This window comes from Salmo salar, chromosome ssa25 (genome assembly GCF_905237065.1).
Source record: "Salmo salar chromosome ssa25, Ssal_v3.1, whole genome shotgun sequence".
NCBI lineage: Eukaryota > Metazoa > Chordata > Actinopteri > Salmoniformes > Salmonidae > Salmo > Salmo salar.
The window spans coordinates 28881283-28905248 of NC_059466.1; the positions used below are offsets into that span (position 1 = coordinate 28881283).

Here is a 23966-nt window from a genome sequence, read left to right on the forward strand (position 1 = left end):
TGTCAACGATTTACCCGAAATACTCTGTAATGTCAGTGGATAAAAAAAAAATACATTTGTAAAAACTTTATAAAAAATAAAACACTAATATATCTTGATTAGATAAGTATTCAAACCCCTTAGTTAATACATGTTAGAATCACCTTTGGCAATGATTACAGCTGGGAGTCTTTCTGGGTCTCTTAAGAGCTTTCCACTCCTGGATTGTACAATATTTGCATGTTATTCTTTTTTCAATGCTTCATGCTCTCTCAAGTTGCATGTTAGTCATTGCTAGACAGCCATTTTTAAGTCTTGCCATAGATTTTCAAGCAGATTTAAGTCAAAACTGTAACTAGGCCACTCAGGAACATTTAATGTTGTCTTGGTAAGCAACTTCAGGACATCCAGTGCCTTCAGAAAGTATTCACACACCCTGACTTTATCCACATTTTGTTGTGTTACAGCCTGAATTTAGAATTGATTAATATTAGATTTTGTGTGCGTGGCCTGTACACAATACTGTCAAAGTTGAATTATGTTTTTCGAAATGTTTACAATTTAATAACATTTTTAAAGCTAAACTGTTGAGTCAAAAAGTATATAACCTCTTAATTATGGCAAGCCAAAATAAGTTCAGGAGAAAAAATATACTTAACAAGTCCCATAATAAGTTGCACTCTGTGTACAATAAAGCATTTATTGTGATTTTTGAATGACTACCTCATCTCTGTACTCCACACATACAATTATCTATAATGTCCCTCAGTTGAGCAGTGAATTTCAAACACAGATTCAACCACAAAGAACAGGGTAGTTTTCCAATGCCTTGCAAAGAAGATTACCTATTGGTAGATGTGTAAAAAAAAGCAGACATCGAATATCCCTTTGAGAATTACTAATTACACTTTGGATGGTGTATCTGTCACAGATCCCTCCGGAACTTTCATTACGCACACCTGTCCCCTATTCCCCAGATACAGGCATCCTCCAAACTCCAATGCCAGAGAGGAAGGAAACTGCTCAGGGAGTTCACCATGAGGCCAATGGTTACTTTAAAAAAGTTTGAGTTTATTGGTTTTATTGGAGAAAACTGAGGAAGGATCAACAACATTGTAGTTACTCCACAATACTAACCTAATTTTCAGAGTGAGGCACTAAAGGAAAACGGCAAAAAATGTGAAAACAAAGAGTTATGTTTGGGGAAAATCCAATACATCATTGAGTACCACTCCTTATATTTTCAAGCATGGTGGTGGCTGCATCTTGTAATGGGTATGCTTGTCATCAGCAAGACTAGGGAGTTTTTTTTAGGATGAAAAGAAAAAGAAATAGAGCCAAGTACAGGCAAAATCCTAGAGGAAAACCTGGTTGACTCTGCTTTCCAAGAGACACTAGGAGACAAATTCAGCTTTCAGCAGGACAATAACCTAAAACACAAGGCCAAATATACACTGGAGTTGCTTACCAAGACGCCATTGAATGTTCCTGAGTGGCCTAGTTATAGTTTTGACTTAAATCGACTTGAAAATATATGACTAGACTTGAAAATGACTGTCTAGCAATGATCAACAACCAACTTGACAGAGCTTGAATACTTTTTTTAAGAACGTGCAAATATTGTACAATCCAGGTGTGCAAAGCTCTCTGAGACTTACCCAGAAAGAGTCACTGATGTAATTGCTGCCAAAGTTGATTCTAACATGTATTGACTCAGGGGGTTGATACTTAGTTTGTCATTATGGTTTTGCACATAGAAATGTGAGTTATAGACTGTCATTCTCATTGAACGCAAATGTAAGAAGCGGTAGATCTGTTCTGTGTTCTATTTCTATGCTTCCCGTTCTTAAGTATCGTTTTTGCGTCTTTTACTTTTTATGTACACCAGCTTCAAACAGTTGAAAATACAATATTTTGGTTATTGTAAAGATTTTTCACAGCGGTTTAGATGGTGCAATGATTCTCTACGCTATAAATTGCTTGTTTTGTCACAAACTAAAATTAGGCGAAGTATTAGAATTTTAGCAACCAGGAAATGGCGGAGTGATTTCTGAATATTTCACCTTTAAACTCTGTAACTGTTTAAAAGTCAGCATTGACCTTGTGGTGAAATCGCGGTTTCCTTCCTCTCCGGCAACTGAGTTATGAAGGACGCCTGTATCTTTGTAGTGACTGGGTGTATTGATACACCCTCCAAACTGTAATTAATAACTTCACCATGCTCAAATGGATATTCAATGTCATTTTCTACCAATAGGTGCCCTTCTTTGCGAGACATTGGAAAACCTCCCTGGTCTTTGTGGTTGAATCTGTGTTTGATATTCACTGTTCGACTTAGGGACCCTACAGATAATTGTATGTTTGAGGTACCTTTGTCTAAATGGGACTCCCCCCTGCCTAAATAAAGGTTAAATAAAATACAAATGTGTGTCCTCTCTGCCTGTGTCAGAGGCGAAGCCTACACCTGACCAGTCTCTGGAAGGCCTTCTTAAAGTCTTCGTTGAAGATAGTGTAGATGAGAGGGTTGATAAGGGAGTTGAGGTACCCCAGCCAGGTGAGGAAGTCAGCCAGCTCCATGGAGGTGCTGCAGGAGCCACACGTGTTGACGATCACCTCCTTCAGGAAGAAAGGCATCCAGCAGACCACGAAGGCCCCCAGTATCAGTCCTAACGTAGACGCAGCACGTCGCTCCCTGGTCCCTGAGATACGCTGCCGTCTCAACGAACACTCACGCTCCCGCCTCGACTCGCTCTGGGGACTTTTTACGGCAATGCGCACGCGGTCGCCCTCCGTGGAGGGGTCTGAGTAGGACTTTTCCGGGGGGTTCTGGGGGTCTCCGTCAGTGGGGCAGGAGGGGAGGGTGGTTCCGTTGACCATGGAGGAGTGTTGGCTGGCTCTGCTGGCCCCCCTGCGGAGGAACAGAGTCTGAGCTGCTCTGTATATCTTATAGTAGAGGATGAGGATGAGGAGCAGGGGAATATAGAAGGCTCCCAAAGTGGAGTAGAGGGTAAAGGCGATATGGTGGTGCGTTATCAGACACTGGTCCTCCTCTGGCCCCCCACCATGGTTCCTCCACAGCAGAGGGGGAAGGGATATGAGGACGGACAGGAACCAGACTACGGCGACAGTGATGCCAGCTCGGATGCCGGTGCGTTTGCGTGAGTACTCCACTGCGTCAGTGATGGCCCAGTAGCGGTCCAGAGCGATGGCTGCCAGGTGGAGGATGGAACAAGTGCAGCAGGTGATGTCAACACTCAGCCAAACATTACACACAGCCTCTCCCATCACCCAGCTTTCCCTGAGGATTCAGACAGAATATTGATAGTGATTATGCTTGTGACTTCACTTTATTATTATTTTGATCACAAACTGTATACTTTGATAACATGTCTTTTAAGTCTATATGGGCATCTGAAAAGCTGTAAGACACTTTATGCTGAAAGACAAATCAATCAATTGTGCAATCATTTATTGAATCTTTGTAGCTACCTCTGTATGTAGAGGATGCTGAAGGGCATGACCAAGATGGCCACCAGCAGGTCCGTCACCGCCAGAGAGCAGATCAGATAGTTGGCCGGGTGATGTAACTTTCTGGTTACGATGATGGCTGTGATCACCAGGGAGTTGATAACCATTGTCATGACAGCGAGCAGGGACAGGGTGAGGCTGAGGATGATTTTACTTGGTGGGGTTATAGAACCCCCATCCCCCTCCTCACCCCCCCCACCCAGGGAGAAGACCCCCTCTGTACCGTTAGACAAGTCCATCCTAGAGAGGAGAGGAGACAAGAGGAAGATAAGGGTCTGCACCAAGGCTAGCAGTATAGATGACCGATGCGCAAGAGTTTAAAAGGTACTCACACTCAAACCATGTAGGACTTCAGAGAGACCAGGCAGATGATGAATGAAACGTAATCCTCCATAGCTGTATAATCTGTGTGTACCTTTGTGATGTGTGTTCATTGGTGTGCCCTCTCCAGCAGTAACCTCAGTGTCAGTAGCTTCTTTCTGGTATCTCTGGACTCAACCAATATCTCACACAGACACCTGGAAAAAGAAAGGGAGGAAAGGAGGGGGAGAGAGAGAACGAGAGAGAAAGAGAGAGAGAGGGAGGGAGAAACAGTCAGTGGAAAAATAATCACCAATGAGAGTCCAGCCGCTGATTTCATAACACCCACCCATCCATCCATCCATCCACCCACCCACACACACACAGACACACACACACACACACCCCTGATGCGATCTCTGATCAAAGCCGTGACCATCATCACATGCACACACGCACACGCACACAAGCATACACAAGGTGCAATCACGGATCAAAGGCGGTACAATCTGCACAAAAGCAGACGCTCATCTGTGTGTGTGTGTGTGTGTGTGTGTGTGTGTATATACTTGTATCTCTGTACTCTAGCTACCACTTATTTTGAGTTGATCAGTTAAGAATTGAAAGGGAATTCAGCAGCTTTCATATGACCCTAAAGACACTCATCATGCTCATTTCCTTGTTCCATATGATGTACTGTACTTTATTGTCCATTTACATGGAAATTCACTTTGTGAAGGCAGCATACAAATACACAAAAACAATACACTTTAATACATTCAATATGGAAAACACTGGAAACATAATAATTAATGCACATATACACTAAGTGTACAAAACATTAGGAACACCTTCCTAATATTGAGTTGCACCCCGTTTTGCCCTCAGAACAGCGTCAATTCGTCGGGGCATGGACTCTACAAGGTGTCGAAAGTGTTCCTCAGGGATGCTGGCCCATGTTGACTCCAATGCTTCCCACAGTTGTGTCAAGTTGGCTGAATGTCCTTTGGGTGGTGGAGCATTCTTCATAAACACTGAAAACTGTTGAGCGTGAAAAACCCACTAGCGTTGCAGTTCTTGACACACTCAAACCGGTGCACCTGGTACCTACTACCATACCCTGTTCAAAGGCACTTCAATATTTTGTCTTGTCCATTCACCCTCTGATGTCTCAATTGTCTCAAGGCTTAAAAATCCTTCTTTAATTGTCTCCTCCTCTTCATCTACACTGATTGAAGTGGATTTAACAGGTAATATCAATAAGGGATCATAGCTTTCACTTGGATACACATGGTCAGTCTGTTATGGAAAGAGCAGCTGTTCCTAATGTTTTGTACACTCAGTGTAATTATCCAGTCTCTGCGGTCTACTGTCTGACCATGTACTGAGCCTACATCTGTTCTATGTTGTATATATTGTATATACTCCTCTTTTGACCTCACCCTCTCACCTTCCCCCCCTACTCACAAGGCAGGCAATACGCTTGACCTCATCTTTACTAGATGCTGTTCTTCCACTAATCTCATTGCAACTCCCCTCCAAATCTCCGACCACTACCTTGTATCCTTTTCCCCTCTTGCTCTCATCCAACACTTCTCACTCTGCCCCTACTCGGATGGTATTGCGCCGTCCCAACCTTCGCTCTCTCTCTCCCGCTACTCTCTCCTCTTCCATCCTATCATCTCTTCCCTCTGCTCAAACCTTCTCCAACCTATCTCCTGATTCTGCCTCCTCAACCCTCCTCTCCTCCCTTTCTGCATCCTTTGATTTTCTCTGTCCCCTATCCTCCAGGCCGGCTCGGTCCTCCCCTCCTGCTCCGTGGCTCGACGACTCACTACGAGCTCACAGAACAAGGCTCCGGGCAGCCGAGCGGAAATGGAGGAAAACTCGCCTCCCTGCGGACCTGGCATCCTTTCACTCACTCCTCTCTACATTCTCCTCTTCTGTCTCTGCTGCTAAAGCCACTTTCTACCACTCTAAATTCCAAGCATCTGCCTCTAACCCTAGGAAGCTCTTTGCTACCTTCTCCTCCCTCCTGAATCCTCCCCCCCCCTCCCCCCTCCTCCCTCTCTGCGGATGACTTCGTCAACCATTTTGAAAAGAAGGTTGACGATATCCGATCCTCGTTTGCTAAGTCAAACGACACCGCTGGTCCTGCTCACACTGCCCTACCCTGTGCTTTGACCTCTTTCTCCCCTCTCTCACCAGATGAAATCTCGCGTCTTGTGACGGCCGGCCGCCCAACAACCTGCCCACTTGACCCTATCCCCTCCTCTCTTCTCCAAACCATTTCCGGAGACCTTCTCCCCTTCCTCACCTCGCTCATCAACTCATCCTTGACCGCTGGCTACGTCCCTTCCGTCTTCAAGAGAGCGAGAGTTGCACCCCTTCTGAAAAAACCTACACTCGATCCCTCCGATGTCAACAACTACAGACCAGTATCCCTTCTTTCTTTTCTCTCCAAAACTCTTGAACGTGCCGTCCTTGGCCAGCTCTCCTGCTATCTCTCTCAGAATGACCTTCTTGATCCTAATCAGTCAGGTTTCAAGACTGGGCATTCAACTGAGACTGCTCTTCTCTGTGTCACGGAGGCTCTCCGCACTGCTAAAGCTAACTCTCTCTCCTCTGCTCTCATCCTTCTAGACCTATCTGCTGCCTTTGATACTGTGAACCATCAGATCCTCCTCTCCACCCTCTCCGAGTTGGGCATCTCCGGCGCGGCCCACGCTTGGATTGCGTCCTACCTGACAGGTCGCTCCTACCAGGTGGCGTGGCGAGAATCTGTCTCCGCACCATGCGCTCTCACCACTGGTGTCCCCCAGGGCTCTGTTCTAGGCCCTCTCCTATTCTCGCTATACACCAAGTCACTTGGCTCTGTCATATCCTCACATGGTCTCTCCTATCATTGCTATGCAGACGACACACAATTAATCTTCTCCTTTCCCCCTTCTGATAACCAGGCGGCGAATCGCATCTCTGCATGTCTGTCAGACATATCAGTGTGGATGACGGATCACCAGCTCAAGCTGAACCTCGGCAAGACGGAGCTGCTCTTCCTCCCGGGGAAGGACTGCCCGTTCCATGATCTCGCCATCACGGTTGACAACTCCCTTGTGTCCTCCTCCCAGAGTGCTAAGAACCTTGGCGTGATCCTGGACAACACCCTGTCGTTCTCCACTAACATCAAGGCGGTGACCCGATCCTGTAGGTTCATGCTCTACAACATTCGCAGAGTACGACCCTGCCTCACACAGGAAGCGGCGCAGGTCCTAATCCAGGCACTTGTCATCTCCCGTCTGGATTACTGCAACTCGCTGTTGGCTGGGCTCCCTGCCTGTGCCATTAAACCCCTACAACTCATCCAGAACGCCGCAGCCCGTCTGGTGTTCAACCTTCCCAAGTTCTCTCACGTCACCCCGCTCCTCCGCTCTCTCCACTGGCTTCCAGTTGAAGCTCGCATCCGCTACAAGACCATGGTGATTGCCTACGGAGCTGTGAAGGGAACGGCACCTCCATACCTTCAGGCTCTGATCAGGCCCTACACCCAAACAAGGGCACTGCGTTCATCCACCACTGGCCTGCTGGCCCCCCTACCTCTGAGGAAGCACAGTTCCCGCTCAGCCCAGTCAAAACTGTTCGCTGCTCTGGCACCCCAATGGTGGAACAAGCTCCCTCACGACGCCAGGACAGCGGAGTCAATCACCACCTTCCGGAGACACCTGAAACCCCACCTCTTTAAGGAATACCTAGGATAGGATAAAGTAATCCTTCTAACCCCCCCCTTAAAAGATTTAGATGCACTATTGTAAAGTGGTTGTTCCACTGGATATCATAAGGTGAATGCACCATTTTGTAAGTCGCTCTGGATAAGAGCGTCTGCTAAATGACTTAAATGTAATGTAATGTAATGTATATTTCTACAGTCAGCTGTGAGAAGTTGTCATAGAACAGTTGTCATAGCAACTCTGACTTTCTTTTTGTGAAGGACGGACTGAAGAAAAGCACAACTCAAGTCAGATAAACTCACACATCATTAAATGCATGCACATGCACGCACACAAACAGCTGCATAGATCTCTCTCCTGTCTGTCAGCATATCAGCTGTCTGTGAATTTGTTCCTCTAGAGTTGACTCAATATATAGAATACTTCTACTCATTTAAAGTCAAGGAACAACATGCACTGTAATCTAGTAATGCACTGTATTTACGTATGAAGTGTTTCTCACCAGAGTGGTTCATTTAAACCTGTCAGCTTCAGTCTGTCAGTGTGTGTGTGTGTCTGTGTGTGTTGATTGACAGTCTTCAGTGAGGCAATCTTCCAGCAGCAGCAAAGGAAGAACCTGCGCCTCCTGCTGCAATAAAGTCTTTCCCTTACAGCAATCAGTGGAGCACTGCTCAGTCAGAGAGCGATACATGTTTGTGCATGAGGTTTACAAAGCAGGAAATTATAGGGACCGATACCTGGTGCTGTGTAATTGGAATGCACCCATTTAAACGTCAATCTGTGGATTGAAGCACTAGGACTGGTAGAGTCACTGACATGTCCCTATGGAGATGCAAAGCTGAGGGGGACTATTTTAACAGACTGCAGATTGAACTGGGATTTAAACAGACCTGTTTCAGCCAAGGCTTGGAGAATGCACTAGTGCATCAATCTTTCAAAAATGTTTCCCCTCCCTCTCCCTGCAACCTCCATCTGTCCATCCAACCACTAAAAACTGGAGTAGACATAAAGCATCTGTCTGTCTGTCTGTCTGTCTGTCTGTCTGTCTGTCTGTCTGTCTGTCTGTCTGTCTGTCTGTCTGTCTGTCTGTCTGTCTGTCTGAGGATGAAATCTTATGTAAGGGACAACCAACAGGCAACAAGAGACAATTGAGTCGGATGCAAATATTAGGGGTTTTATTTTCTGAAACTTGACGTTGATTACAAAGTAAGAGAAATCAAAACCATAGTGCATAAAGAGAACTTAAAGGTCTGTAAATGAATACAAGTTAAACTGTTCTACCACCTCAAACATAGATACATATTTAACTGAGGTCTACATAGTAGAACAGGCACCACTCCACAGGTTAACTCAGGCCATAAGGTAAGCACACAGAATATAAAAGGGAATGGCAGGTAGGCTTTAAAGATACATATAAATGATCAAGCATCTATTCCAATTTTCTGTTGGATAAACATGATTTTAAGCATTAATATGATCATTAACATGATTAGTCATGCTGAGACCAAGGTCTTTTTACAGATGAGCCCTGTATAAACATCAATATACAAATCAATATTCAATAAAGGTGTCTATTTGATATTTGAAATGAAGACTATGTTTCTAATTATGGTCATTATTTCATCGGACATTAAATGTTTGGTGCAAATGAAATGTTTGGTGCAAATGAAAGTGAAGAGGATAGGGATATTTAGCTGTGTTACGTGGCCATCACACTATAGCTGCCTCTTCTTTTTTGTTTATCAAAAAAAGTGAAACTAAGTGCATTCAGCAGCTTCCCATGACCGTGAAGAAACTCATCATGCTGATTACCTTGTCCGATACGATGTACCTTATTGTCCGTTTACATGGAAATTCATTTTGTGAAGCCAGCATACAAATACACAAAAAACAGTACACTATAATACATTCAATATGAAAAACACCGGAAAGATAATAATTACTTCACACATAATTATCCAGTCTCTGCAGTCTACTGTCTGACCATGTACTGAGCCTACATCTGTTCTATGTTGTGTATTTCTACAGTCAGCTGTGAGAAACCATTTCAGGGTGCGATAGGTGTGATGCCATTACAGTACATTCCTTCTCTCATTCTGCAGGAAGGAATAAGAACAGTTGTCATAGAAACTCTGACATTCTATTTGTGAAGGATTGATAGAAGAAAAGCAGAACTCAAGTCAGATAAACTCACATATCATTAAATACACACAAACACACAGTGAAACATTGCTAAAACGGTGGATCGTTCCGAAACCTGCTGAGGGGAGGACAGCTCAAAATAATGTCTGGAATGGATTAAATGAAATGCTATCAAACACATGGTTTCCATTCCATTTATTCCTTTCCAGCCATTACTATGAGCCTGTCCTCCCCAATTAAGGTGCCACCAACCTCCTATGACAGTATTATAGTAATGCTCTGTTTTTATTACGTACAGTACCAGCCAAAAGTTTGGACACACCTACTCATTCAAGGGTTTTTCTAAACATTTTACTATTTTCTACATTGTAGAATAATAGTGAAGACATCAAAACTATGAAATAACATATATGGAATCATGTAGTAAGCAAAAAAAAGTGTTAAATCTAAATATATTTTAGATTTTAGATTCTTCAAAGTAGCCACCCTTTGCCATGATGACAGCATTGCACACCAGCTTCATGAGGAATGTTTTGCCAACAGTCTTGAAGGAGTTTCCACATATGCTGAGCACTTGTTGGCTGCTATTCCTTCACTCTGCGGTTCAACTCATCCCAAACCATCTCAATTGGGTTGGGGTCAGGTGATTGTAGAGGCCAGGTCATCTGATGCAGCACTCCATCACTCTCTTTCTTGGTCAAATATCCCGTACACAGCCTGGAGGTGTGTTGGGTCATTGTCCTGTTGAAAAACAAATGATAGCGCAAACCAGATGGGATGGCGTATCGCTGCAGAGTGCTGTGGTAGCAATGCTGGTTAAGTGTTCCTTTTTCTAAATAAATCACAGTGTCACCAGCAAAGCACCCCCACACCATCACACCTCCTCCTCCATGCTTCACGATGGGAACCACACATGCGGAGATCATCTGTTCACCTACTCTGCGTCTCACAAAGACACTGCGGTTGGAACCAAACATCTCAATTTTGGACTCATCAGACCAAAGGACAGATTTTCATGGTTCTAATGTCCATTGCTCGTATTTCTTGTCCCAAGCAAGTATGTTCTCTTATTGGTGTCCTTTAGTAGTGTTTTTTTGCAGCAATTCAACCATGAAGGCCTGATTCACGCAGTCTCCTCTGAACAGTTGATATCGAAATGTGTCTGTTACTTGAACTCTATGAAGCATTTATTTGGGCTGAGGTGCAGTTAACTCTAATGAACTTATCCTCCCAGTCCCCCAGTAACACCGCAGTCAGCAGCAAAAACATCACCAACAAACTATCATGGTCCAAACACACCAAGACAGTTGTGAAGAGAGCACGACAACATCTTTACCCCCTCAGGAGACTGAAAAGATTTGGCATGGGTCCCCAGATCCTCAAATTCTACAGCTTCACCATCGAGAGCATCCTGACCGGTTACATCACCGCCTGGTATGGCAACTGCTCAACATCTGACTGTAAGGTGCTACAGAGGGTAGTGCGTACGGCCCAGTACATCACTGGGGCCAAGCTTCCTGACATCCAGGACCTATATACTAGGCGGTGTCAAAGGAAGACCCAACAAATTGTCAAAGAATCCAGTCACCCAAGTCATAGACTGTTCTCTCTGCTACCGCACGGGCAAGCGGTACCGGAGCGCCAAGTCTAAGACCAAAAGGCTCCTTAACAGCTTCTACCCCCAAGCCAGAAGACTGCTGAACAACGAATCAAATGGCCACCCAGACTATTTGTTTTTACACTGCTGCTACTCGCTGTTTATCATCTATGCATAGTCACTTTACAAATTACCTCGACTAACCTATAGCCCCACATATTGACTCGGTACCGGTACCCCCTGTATATAGCCTCATTATTGTTCAGTAATTTTCTTGTTACTTTTTTTCTTGTGTTATTTTTATTTATTTTTTCACTCTAGTTTATTTAGTAAATATTTTCTTAACTCTATTTCTTGAACTGCATTGTTGGGCATGTAAGTAAGCATTTCACGTTAAGGTCTACACCTGTTGTATTTGGCATGTGACAAATACAATTTGATTGGAAAGGGCCAATCCTCTATTGAAACAAGAACAAAGCAAACCCCGCCTACCCGCCACTGTTTTGGTAAAAAAGCTGAGGGATGGGCCTGGAGAAATGTAACCGCTCTCAAATTCACAGACAGAGCTATAGATGCAAAAACTGACCATCCAATATATACTAAATGTTTTTTAAACCATGTTTCGAGGCTATACTACTTTGGTTTACAAACATTGGAGTAAAACAAGCTTATATTTTGGGTTATGGTGGGATATGACAGTTGAACTAAGTTTATTGGCATTTCTCTAAGTTATATTCTTCAAGAATCAATGGGTATATATCAGTAATTTAAGTACATCCAAAAATGGATGTCGCAACTGCAGAATGCTGCTTTAGGGGGAAAGGGCCCTGGAAGAGATCAGTATTCACACCACGTTGCTCTCTGCCACGGGACCCTGGGAGTCATTTAGACCAAAACATTTCAACAGTAACTTAATAGTGAGACCATAGAGGTGCAGAGGAGGTTTTTGGGTAATATCATTAATTGCAGGATCAAAGCTATACACAAACGAGGCAGGAAACATCTCTCTCTCTTTCGGGTGTATCAAAGACCCTGCTGACCCTTCATGGCATTGATCAACAACGGCTCCCTAATCATGCTGTTTAGTCATGGTTGTATCTCTCTCTATTTCTCTCTGTCTGTCTCTCTCTCTTTGAGAGACAACAGGGTTTGACTGAGACACTGACTTTTCAAAACTCAATATCCTCACTGCCTCTAGGTTTGAGGCTTGCTCTTCTGAACTCTTTAGTCTTTACTATTAAAATATTCCTGCCATTGCCTGAATCTATGATGGATGAATAGTACAAAGTCTGTTTCAGATTCCCCTCCCTCACTCTCTTCCTTTTTCCCTCCCTCTATCCTGCTTCCTCAGCCTCAGTTACAACAGAAAAGACTACAGATGAACTGTTCTCATCACCAGAGGCAGGGAGGAGATGAAGTCAAGTCACAGTTTGTCAAAACAACATGGTGCCAATCTGTCCTATTCAGTTGGGATGGAAGCCTGGTTCCCCAGAGTCTCACCTTCCCCAGAGCTCTCCTCTCAAAGGGAAGACTAGTCTGGGATGTGAGCTGAGGAGCTGTGGAGAGAGTCAATGGGAGGATGGCTCTGAAGCAAAGATTTGCCACACTTTCACCAAGGATTTTCACACAGAGCATGGAAACACACACATACACAAGAAATAAGTGCTCTTCCCACCACCCCAGATTCACTCTTCTCTCCCTCAGTGTTTGTTTTCTTGACAGGCTGAGTGCTGAGGTATCAGTGCATGACTGTCTGCCTGACTTTAATGAGAAAACAGTTGTCAGATAATGTCTGACTCTGAACTGTGCAGCTGCTTAACACTCTTACAGTACTCCCAACATATCTAATTGGTGGCTTGGTAAACCATATTTTCAGAATACACTAAGACTTTTCTGTAATTTCAACAGTAAAACACTGTAGAATGCATGGTAAAAAAAACTTCTGTGTTTTACAGAATTAATGCTACAGATTGAAGTGCATTATGGGTAAAATGCAGAAACATACTGTTAATAACTGTAATTGGAAGCCTCTTGCAAAAATTACTCTAACATACTGTATTTCTTTACAGTAATAGCTTATGACTACTGCGACTACGCATGCTGTCGGGTGAGACGCATGAAGCTGGTAGGGGTCTACCGTCGTCCCTCGGCTTACCTTTGTGCACTCAGGGAGTTAACTACTTTGTCTTCTTTTATTAAATCAGAAGACATTATTCTGGGTGACCTAAATTCTGATTGAGAAATGCAGGCTTCAGACAATCTTAAAGACATGTGTGATGATCTAAATCGAACCCAGCTGGTGACTAAGCCTACGCGGCCCAACCCTTGAGATCCTTCAAAGTCAACTCTGATCTTATTTTAATGAATACATCAGAGTTCTACTGATGTCTTTGCCCAAGACATTAAAGACCATTTCCCAGTTGTTTGTGTTGGAGATGTGAGAATACAAAAATCAAAGCCTCGTGTAATCACCTAGAGGAACTTTAAACGCTTACGTGGACAGGCTTTTTTACATTATCTTTATTTTAGTGACATTGATTGCATTTCCGCTATCCCTGAACCTGATTTAGCTTTGAGCCTTTTTGCAGATGTCTTCAATACTATTGTGGATAATCATGCTTCCTTAAAACAAAATAAGGGTTAAAAGGTAGATCAAATGCCTGGTACACTCCAGAATTGTCAGAAGTCACTCATCAAAGAGATGATGCTTGGGTCAAGTCCAGAAACACAGGCTTAGTCCCAGACTGGCAAGCTTTTAAGCAACTGAAGAGTCACTGTGTAAGACAAATCAGAAAGGCTAAATCTGATTACTATATAACCGCTCTGCGAACCTGGCAATATTTTTGAAAACTATCAAATTGTAATGAACACCATGGGAGACAGAGAGCTGGTTTCAAGCACAGGGCGCAGCAGGTGTTTATTGTAAAGGACCACAGGGGAGGCAGGTAGCTGGGTCCAGGGGCAGGCAGAAGGTCATACACAGGGGGTCCAAAAAGGCAACAGTACCGGCAGGGAAAAGGCTAGTAATGTAGGCCGGGAGATCAGGCAATAGGTAGACAACAGGAAATATACAGGCAGGGAATAGGCAAAAGATGTCATTAGTGAGGCAGGCAAAATCTATCATACACGGGAGGAGTAAATTACAGGAACCACAGCACTCAGCAAGACGTGTGTCACAAAACAAACAATACCTCACAGTGATGGGGTGCAAAGAACTGAACTAAATAGTGTGTGATAATGACATACAGGTGTGTGAACAGGTGATTAGAATTCAGGTGATAGGGATCTGGAGAGTGAGCTGCGTTCAGGGGATCTAGGTGTTTGAGAGTGTGGGCTGGAACGTGAGCTGCTTTCAGGGGATCTACGTGTTCGAGGGTGTGAGTTGGAAGCAGATGTTTCACAAATCCCTGAAGGGTTCTACTTCCTCCTCTCTGCCACACCAAATTAATTCAGACACTGGCCTCATTATGAGAAAAAAAATGCCATCATTGATGCATTTAATCACCATTTTATTTCAATGGGCTATCTTTTTTAAATAACTTCTAAGCCTATTCACAATGATATTGGGCTGGATGCTGATAGGGGAAACTTGCTGAATTATCAGAAATTATAGTCAAAGCTTTTCTTTTAGGCTATTTACAGAAAAATAAGTCCTGGATGCTTTGTTAGCAATAGACAACAAGAAATCCACAGGGGCCAACCAATTTGATCCCGGTCTGCTTAAGTGTGCAGTGCCCATCATTGTTGGCTCAATAACCCACAGTTTGTATTTAACATTATCAGGAAATATTCAAAAAGTATGGAAATCAGCTAATGAGCGGTCACTCCATAAGGGCGAGGATAGTAGTGATCTTAATAATTGGCGACTTTTTTCAAGGCTCCCTTGTCAAGCAAGGATTTTTGAATCATTAGTAAATGTACAACTTTGCTCTTTTTTAATCAGAGAAATGTATTTTGAATGTAAACCAATCAGGGTTTAGGCCTGGGCATTGCACTATTACAGCAACCACTATAGTTGTTAACGATCTTGTCAATGCTTTAGAAACTAAAATGAAATGTGCTGCTTTGTTTGTGGACCTGTCAAAAGCTTTTGAAACTGTTGATCATGCTATTTTATTGAATTTGTTGTCCTCGATAGGCCTGAGCTCTGACACCTGTTCATGGTTTCATGATTATTTTAGTGACAGAACTCAGGCCATCGTGATTGATGGGGTTAAGTCTGAATGTCTTGAAGTACATAAAGGTGTACCACAGGGGTCGATTTTGGGACCAGTACTCTTCACTATTTATATAAACACCACTGGTCAATCTGTTAACTGTAAACTTCATCTATATGCGAATGATAGTATTAGGGATGCTATTGCCCCGACTGTTGATCTGGCTGTGTAAAAACTAGTCAGATTTTATAGCCATGCAGGAATCCCTTGCTGATTTTAAAACTTGTGCTTAATATAGGCAAAATGAAATGCATGTTATTTTCAAACTCTCGTAAGAATGTTTCAGATGAACTACATGTTCACTCATTAGATGGTTCTCCAATCGAACGTGTTCCCACATATAAAACTTAGGCATTTTGATTGATATGGATTTGACATTTAAAAAACATATAGAGGAGCTGGTTAAAGAGCTCTGTTAAATTAGCTATTTCTACAGAAACAGATTGTGCCTTTCTCTAAGCAGTAGGAAGCAGATTATTCAGTCAACCTTTTTATTTGTTCTTGATTATGGTGATATTATTCATCAAAGTGCAGCTGCTCCTACTCTTAAACCTTTGGATGCCATCTACCATAGTGCAGTTTTGATACTCATCACTGCATCCTGTATCAAAAGGTTGGATGGACCGCTAAAAACTCGTAGATCTCTACATTACTCCCTTTTTGTTTACAAGGCCCTACGTCATAAACTTCCATCTTATCTAACTTTGATGTTGAAGTATAGACACCTGACTTGCCTAACCCGTTCACAGGAATAGCTACCTCTAGAGGTCCCTAGGGTCTACACCGAGCTAGGTAAATCTGCTTTTAGTTTTAATGCGTTGTATTGATGAAACAAAATTCTAAATACATTTAAGATTGCTGTTCGGGCAATTTCAAATATTGATTTCGAAGAAACTTTGGTTTAACAGTACATTACTGTAAAGAAGTGCTTTCTTTACAGCAATGTACTGTTAAACCAAAGTTTATTTGGAATTTACAGTAACATACTGTACTTTTTTTTACAGTAACTTATTGGTTGCTAGTAAGTTACCGCAAAAACAAGTTACGTGTTTTACTATGTAATTTAATTCCACCACACAGATTACAGTACGGCAGGTAGCTTAGTGGTTAGAGTGTTGGGCCAGTAACCGAAAGGTTGTGGGATTGAACCCCTGAGCTGACAAGGTGAAAATCTGTGCCCCGGGCGCCAAAGATGTGGATGTCGATTAAGGAAGCCCCCGCACCCCTCTGATTCAGAGGTTGGGTTAAATGCAGAAGACACATTTGTTGTACAACTGATTTTTTAGAGCCAAAAACATTGGCCATTAGTGGGTGCATGGTATTGTTGTTTCTGTCTCATTAACATATTTTGAAGCGTGCATTGTAAGAGGCTACATTTGTTGCACCCGTGAGTGAGAGTTTAACTGATATGTGATAGTAGTGCTCCAACAATTACATGTGTAAAGGGGACAGATTGGAGTGGCAGCAAGACTGACGGACTGTATGAATAGACTGACATATTTTTCGGATTATTTTTGATTGATTGCTTTTGCTTTTGTTTGATTGGATGACTATTTGGTTTGCCTAATTTGAATTGATTGATTACTTATTGTTTGAATTGTTTATTATTTGGAATGTTTAATTATGGATAGAATTTTTTATTGAACATTTTCAACTAATGATTTTAGGAAAAAACCAATTGACCTTTAAATGGTTGAGTATTTGCCATGACTTGACTGTTTGGCACAGTAGTCACTGTATACAGTGCATTCGGAAAGTATTCAGACCCCTTCACCTTTTGACATTTTGTTATGTTACAGCCTTATTAAAACATTTATTCAATTGTTTTTTTCCCCCTCAAACTACACACAATACCCCATAATGACAAAGCAAAAACAGGTTTTAGACATTTTTGCTAATTTATATATTTAAAAAAAAAATCACATTTATATAAGTATTCAGACCCTTTACTCTGTACTTTGTTAAAGCACCTTTGGCAGCAATTACCGCCTCAAGTCTTGTTGGGTATGAAGCTACAATCTTAGCACACCTGTATTTGGGGAGTTTCTCCCATTCTTCTCATTTGGCAGTCCAACGGACAAATCTGCATACAATGACATTCCAGACGATTCTGTGCTTCCAACTTTGTGGCAACAGTTTGAGTAAGGCCCTCTCCTGTTTCAGCATGACAATTTTTTATTTATTTATTTATTTATTTATTTCACCTTTATTTAACCAGGTAGGCAAGTTGAGAACAAGTTCTCATTTACAATTGCGACCTGGCCAAGATAAAGCAAAGCAGTTCGACAACATACAAAAACACAGAGTTACACATGGAGTAAAACAACATACAATCAATGATACGGTAGACAAAAATAAGACTATATACAATGTGAGCAAATGATGTGAGATAAGGGAGGTAAAGGCAAAAAAAGGCCATGGTGGCAAAGTAAATAAAGTATAGCAAGTAAAACACTGGAATGGTAGAATTATAATTTGAAGAAAGTTCAAAGTTAAAATATAAATAATATGGTGCAAAGGAGCAAAAATAATAAATAAAATAAATAAATACAGTAGGGGAAGAGGTAGTAGTTTGGGCTAAATTATAGATGGGCTATGTACAGGTGCAGTGATCTGAGAGCTGCTCTGATAGCTGGTGCTTAAAGCTAGTGAGGGAGATAAGTGTTTCCAGTTTCAGAGATTTTTGTAGTTCGTTCCAGTCATTGGCAGCAGAGAACTGGAAGGAGAGACGACCAAAGGAGGAGTTGGCTTTAGGGGTGACCAGAGAGATATACCTGCTGGAGCGCGTGCTACAGGTGGGTGCTGCTATGGTGACCAGTGAGCGGAGATAAGGGGGGACTTTACCTAGCAGGGTCTTGTAGATGACCTGGAGCCAATGTGTTTGGCGACGATTATGAAGCGAAGGCCAGCCAACGAGAGCGTACAGGTCGCAGTGGTGGGTAGTATATGGGGCTTTGGTGACAAAACGGATGGCACTGTGATAGACTGCATCCAGCTTGTTGAGTAGGGTATTGGAGGCTATTTTGTAAATGACACCGCCGAAGTCGAGGATTGGTAGGATGGTCAGTTTTACGAGGGTATGTTTGGCAGCATGAGTGAAGGATGCTTTGTTGCGAAATAGGAAGCCAATTCTAGATTTAACTTTGGATTGGAGATGATTGATGTGAGTCTGGAAGGAGAGTTTACAGTCTAACCAGACACCTAGGTATTTGTAGTTATCCACAAATTCTAAGTCAGAACCGTCCAGAGAAGTGATGCTGGACAGGCGGGCAGGTGCAGGCAGCGATCGGTTGAAGAGCATTGAAGCTCGTCTGGAGGGTTGTTAACACAGTGTCCAAAGAAGGGCCAGAAGTATACAGAATGGTGTCGTCTGCGTAGAGGTGGATCAGAGATTCACCAGCAGCAAGAGCGACATCATTGATGTATACAGAGAAAAGAGTTGGCCCAAGAATTGAACCCTGTGGTACCCCCATAGAGACTGCCAGAGGTCCGGACAGCAGGCCCTCGGATTTGACACACTGACCTCTATCAACTCTACAATGCCCCCGTGTACAAAGCGAGGTCCATAAAGAAATGGTTTGTCATGATCGGTATGGAAGAACTTAACTGGCCTGCACAGAGCCCTGACCTGAACCCCATCGAACACCTTTGGAATAAATTGGAACACCGATTGCAAGCCAGGCCTAATCACCATACATCAGTGCCGACCTTACTAATGCTCTTGTGGCTGAATGGAAGCAAGTCCCCACAGCAATGTTCCAACATTTAGTGGAAAGCCTTCCCAGAAGAGTAGAGGCTGTTATAGCACAAAGGGGGGGACCAATTCCATATTAATGTCCATGATTTTGCAATGAGATATTTGACGAGCAGGTGTCCACATACTTTTGGTAGTGTAGTGTATGTATACAGATGTGTATATATTTGATACGCTGTAATATAAAAACACATTACTTAGCAGCCAAACTGCTTGCACCAATCCCATGCAATTACAGTAGAATACTAAAATTCAAACCCCGCCTCCCCTCAAGGAATGTCATACATTCATTCATGCATTCATTACAATTACAGTAAAAATATATCAGTAAGAGTATTGGTACACTGATTACGGTAACATGCTGTACTGTAAATATACAGCATTATACTGGCAGCAGAGTTGTCAGCAAATTACTGTAATTATATAATACAGTGTTGCTGTAATGATTACAGTACAGAAGTACAGAACATGCCACGCTGATCCTCAACACTGGGGCCCCTCAGGGGTGCGTGCTTAGTCCTCTCCTGTACTCCCTGAGTGAAGGATGCTTTGGAGTGTGTTGGAGTGGCCAAGCACCACTCCAACACCATCATTAAGTTTGCTGACGACACAACAGTGGTAGGCCTGATCACCACCGAGACAGGCTATAGGGAGGAGGTCAGAGACCAGGGTTGAGGGTATCAAGTTCCTTGGTGTACACATCACCAACAAACTATCATGGTCCAAACACACCAAGACAGTTGTGAAGAGGGCACGACAACATCTTTACCCCCTCAGGAGACTGAAAAGATTTGGCATGGGTCCTCAGATCCTCAAATTCTACAGCTGCACCTTCGAGAGCATCCTGACCGGTTACATCACCGCCTGGTATGGCAACTGCTCGACATCTGACTGTAAGGTGCTACAGAGGGTCGTGCGTACGGCCCAGTACATCACTGGGGCCAAGCTTCCTGACATCCAGGACCTACTGTATATACTAGGCAGTGTCAGAGGAAGGCCCTAAATATTGTCAAAGACTCCAGTCACCCAAGTCATAGACTGTTCTCTCTGCTACCGCACGGCAAGCGGTACCGGAGCGCCAAGTCTAATACCAAAAGGCTCCTTAACAGCTTCTACCCCCAAGCTATAAGACTCCTGAACAGCTAATCAAATGGCCATCTGGACTATTTACATTGACCCCTCCCCCTTTGTTTTTACACTGCTGCTAATCGCTGTTTGTTATCTATCCATAGTCACTTTACAAATTACCTCAACTAACCTGTACCCCCGCAAATTGACTAGGTACCCACTGTATATAGCCTAGTTATTGTTATGTACATTTCTTGTGTTACTTTTTGATTGATTAGATATTTTTACTTTAGTTTATTTAGTCAATATTTTATGAACTCTATTTCTTGAACTGTATTGTTGGTTAAGGGCTTGTAAAAAAGTATTTCACAGTAAGGTCTACATACACCTGTTGTTTCGGCACATGTGACAAATAAAATTGGATTTGATTTGATTATTAGTCAAGGACTGAAATACATGCTGTACATTTAAAACGTCACACATAGCCTACATATCAGTATGTACACACAATATCTAGGTCTAATATATAATTCAGTGCAAATTACAATACAATATATATTAAATGGCTGTGTCTCTTCACAGTCCCCTTTGTGCAGTAAGGTGTTATTTTATCTATTTTTTTATTACTGGTTTTATTGCTAACTCAAGTTATTGCTAACTTGAGCTACATGGAGTTCCATGTAGTCATGCCGATATTTAATACTGTGCGCTTCCCAGTCTCTGGACCTGGGGACTGTGAAGAGACCTCTGGTTGCATGTCTTGTGTTGTACCGATGAGTGTCTGAACTGTGTGCCAACAGCTTGAACAGACAGTTCCGTACCTTCATCACATCAATACCTCGCACAAAGACCAATAATGATGCAGTCAATCTCTCCTCAACTTTGAGCCAGGAGAGACTGACGTGAATGTTACTGACACTCCCTCCGTGTACATCTAAGTGTGATATGTCCTTCTTTGCCGCACATGACCACACAGCTGGGCAGTAGTCCAGGTGCAACAAAACTAGGGCCTTTAGGAACTGTCTGGTCGACTGAGGTGTCAAGAAGGCAGAGCAACACCCTACCATGGACAGACCTCTTCCCATTTTTGCAACCATTGAGTCTATATGTATAATGCTGTATTGTTTAATGCAGTACTGTTTTTCTTAATGTAAATGTTTTTACAGCATCCCTGCTGTTAAGTAAAATCACATTATTTAGCTGGCAACTCTGCTGCCAGTACAATGCTGTAAATTTACAGGGGAAGGTTTTACAGTGTAGCTTCCCCAACACTGGGTTTGGTTTACTTCCCTAGCACTACACAGCTGATTCAAATAACCAACTCATCATCAAGCAAAATGTGCACCCAGGTGGGGCCCCAGGACCGTGTTTGGGAAACCCTGCATTACAGGACTGCTCTGAATGCTTGCTCTCATTGGAGAACGGGTCAAATAAGTAATTAAAACAGAAACACACAGCCAGGCTATAAGAATGGGAGGATAGTGGATGAAGGGAAAAGAGGAGGAGGGGAAGGGAGGATGAGAGGGGGTTGAAGATTTCCTCTCCCTGCTAGTTAACCAGTGACAATCTAAATAGCCGCCCGCACAGGAACTCTATTTAAATCACTATGGAACAGATGCAGAAGCCCTATCTTCATTAAATGCATAATGCACGGGACCGTGAGACAAGACCAGGGACGATCATTTTCAGGGGAAACTGTCGTCAGAAGGTTACTATCTTGGGTTCATTAAAATAATAATTTCTCAATTCCAAGACAATTAAAAAGAGTCATTTCAGTAGGCTAAAACATAATGCTGTGAATGGAAGGAAATGCTTCCAAGGCCACCTGCAGCAGCAAGCCATTCATTTGGATTCCCGCACATTCAACTTATGTGTTCGGTTGCAAAAATTCACACCTCACGGAAAGTGAAATTATTTATAATTTGCAATATTACAACGACCGGCCGTGAATAAACTCGCAGCATTTCCTCACCTGTGTTCTCAACGGCGATAAAGCTGTTAGTTGTGGGTTGATCTTCTGAATGGTGTCCTCCCGCTCATGTACGGGTGTTTCGTTCCCTGACCGGGGTTTGGGTGTTTGAGCGGGGCGGAGGAGGTAGCGAGCAGGTGATATATATCATATAGATCTACTCTACACTGCGACCCTCTTTGGTTACTGACGCACTCGCGCCATCCACGAATGCGCAATTGGGAGCCCGCACGCGCACGGGTGGTCCTCCAACATTTAATATCGTGCACCAGCAGCGCTCAATAGCCAGGGAATTGAGCTATAGGCAGTGCTTTTTTGAGCTCTTGGCATGAATGTTTTTTTCTCACACTTTTTGCTATGTAAAAATTCTAAGAAAAGTGATCAAAGTTCATTCGAGTTGCCTATTCATTAATTCTCCTGCCCCCACAAAAAAACGTAATGTGAAAAAGTAGCTTTTCAGCCCGGGCCTAATATTCTAAGAGTTGATTCGGGGTGGGCTGGGCAGGACTTATGATTTGCGCAACATTGTAACCTACGTTTGAGACCAACGGGTGGCGGTGGCTGTGTGAGAAGCGTGCCAGTATCTCTCACGTAACTAGAATGAGATTAACTTAATATGATATCTTCACCCTCTCTGCTCTGATAGACATGAGCCTGCAACTCTCATCATGTATTTCCTAATAGAATCGCGCGAAGGGATCTGCAGGAACTGCAGCACCCTTGATGAATGTATATACATTTGCCAAAGTTATATAATTACCACGGTCTGTTCAGAAACAAATGAAATAATTCAGAATAGCCTACTACACCATGGGAAGGCCTATAATTTAGCCACAGAGGATATATAGCTTTTTTTTAATAGGCTAGCTGTGGATTGTATCCCAATAAGAAGGAATAGCCTGCAGTCGGGAACGCGAGGCACATCTGTCAGCGAAAAAATAGCATGCAGACAAAACAGGCCTTTAGCCAATTTTCAAATACAATCGAGGGAAAACACAGGTTGGAAAGCAAATGGCTCCTACTGAAGAGAGAAGACTCTATGCTGTAGGTTACCAAAATATTTGATCAACTTCCAAATATTGTGTTATAAAGTCAAACAAAAGAGAGGTAGACTTTTTGTACGCGCATCCGCCATCATCAGCAAGTGAGCTGCGCATCATTGGGTGATTCAGTGAAACTGAAAAGCATTTTTAGGACTATAATTTCCTCCTCATATTGTAGCCTACAATATGTCTCCACACCTAGGACTAGGCTATTGATGCATTAAAGACAAGGTCGTTTTTATTGATCTCAGTTTGTCAGTATCAAAGTAGCCTGCCATTTCGATCATTTATTTGTGCGGTATTAAAAATGATTCTGCGCTCACTTTTTGTTCTGGCACCTCCCGATTTAGAAATGAAGCACTGGCTACAAATTGGTAGCCTATCTGCGCGGAACCGGTTTGAAGCTAGCCACAATAAGGGTTATTGCTGTTTTTCTTCAAAATAAAAGTCCCTCATTGAAAGCGATTCAAACGGATACAAATAGTGGAATCATGCCATATTTGGACTAGATAATGCTAAACAAGGTCGGAATGTTATATAAATTCAACAAAATACAAATTAGTTAATTGCAGTTGAAATCTCACTGTGAATATATTAGACTTTAGTATTGCATGGGGGCCATACTTAGAGTGCAATCAAAATTG

General features: G+C 42.8%; 1 protein-coding gene and 1 long non-coding RNA gene across 2 annotated transcripts; both read right to left on the reverse strand.

The window, feature by feature from the left end:
• Nucleotides 1–1429: 1429 nt before the first annotated feature.
• LOC106586409 (5-hydroxytryptamine receptor 1F-like) lies at nt 1430–3682 on the reverse strand. Its single transcript, XM_014173643.2, has 2 exons — nt 3469–3682; nt 1430–3277 (listed from the first exon to the last, which is right to left on the reverse strand). Exons 1-2 carry the CDS (start codon nt 3618–3620, stop codon nt 2425–2427), a joined length of 1005 nt encoding a protein of 334 aa, XP_014029118.2. The 5' UTR covers nt 3621–3682; the 3' UTR covers nt 1430–2424.
• Nucleotides 3683–3710: 28 nt separating this feature from the next.
• On the reverse strand, nt 3711–22498 carry LOC106586414 (uncharacterized). Its single transcript, XR_001324186.2, has 3 exons — nt 22283–22498; nt 3840–4025; nt 3711–3747 (listed from the first exon to the last, which is right to left on the reverse strand). It is a non-coding gene; the product is annotated as an uncharacterized lncRNA (long non-coding RNA).
• Nucleotides 22499–23966: the final 1468 nt, after the last annotated feature.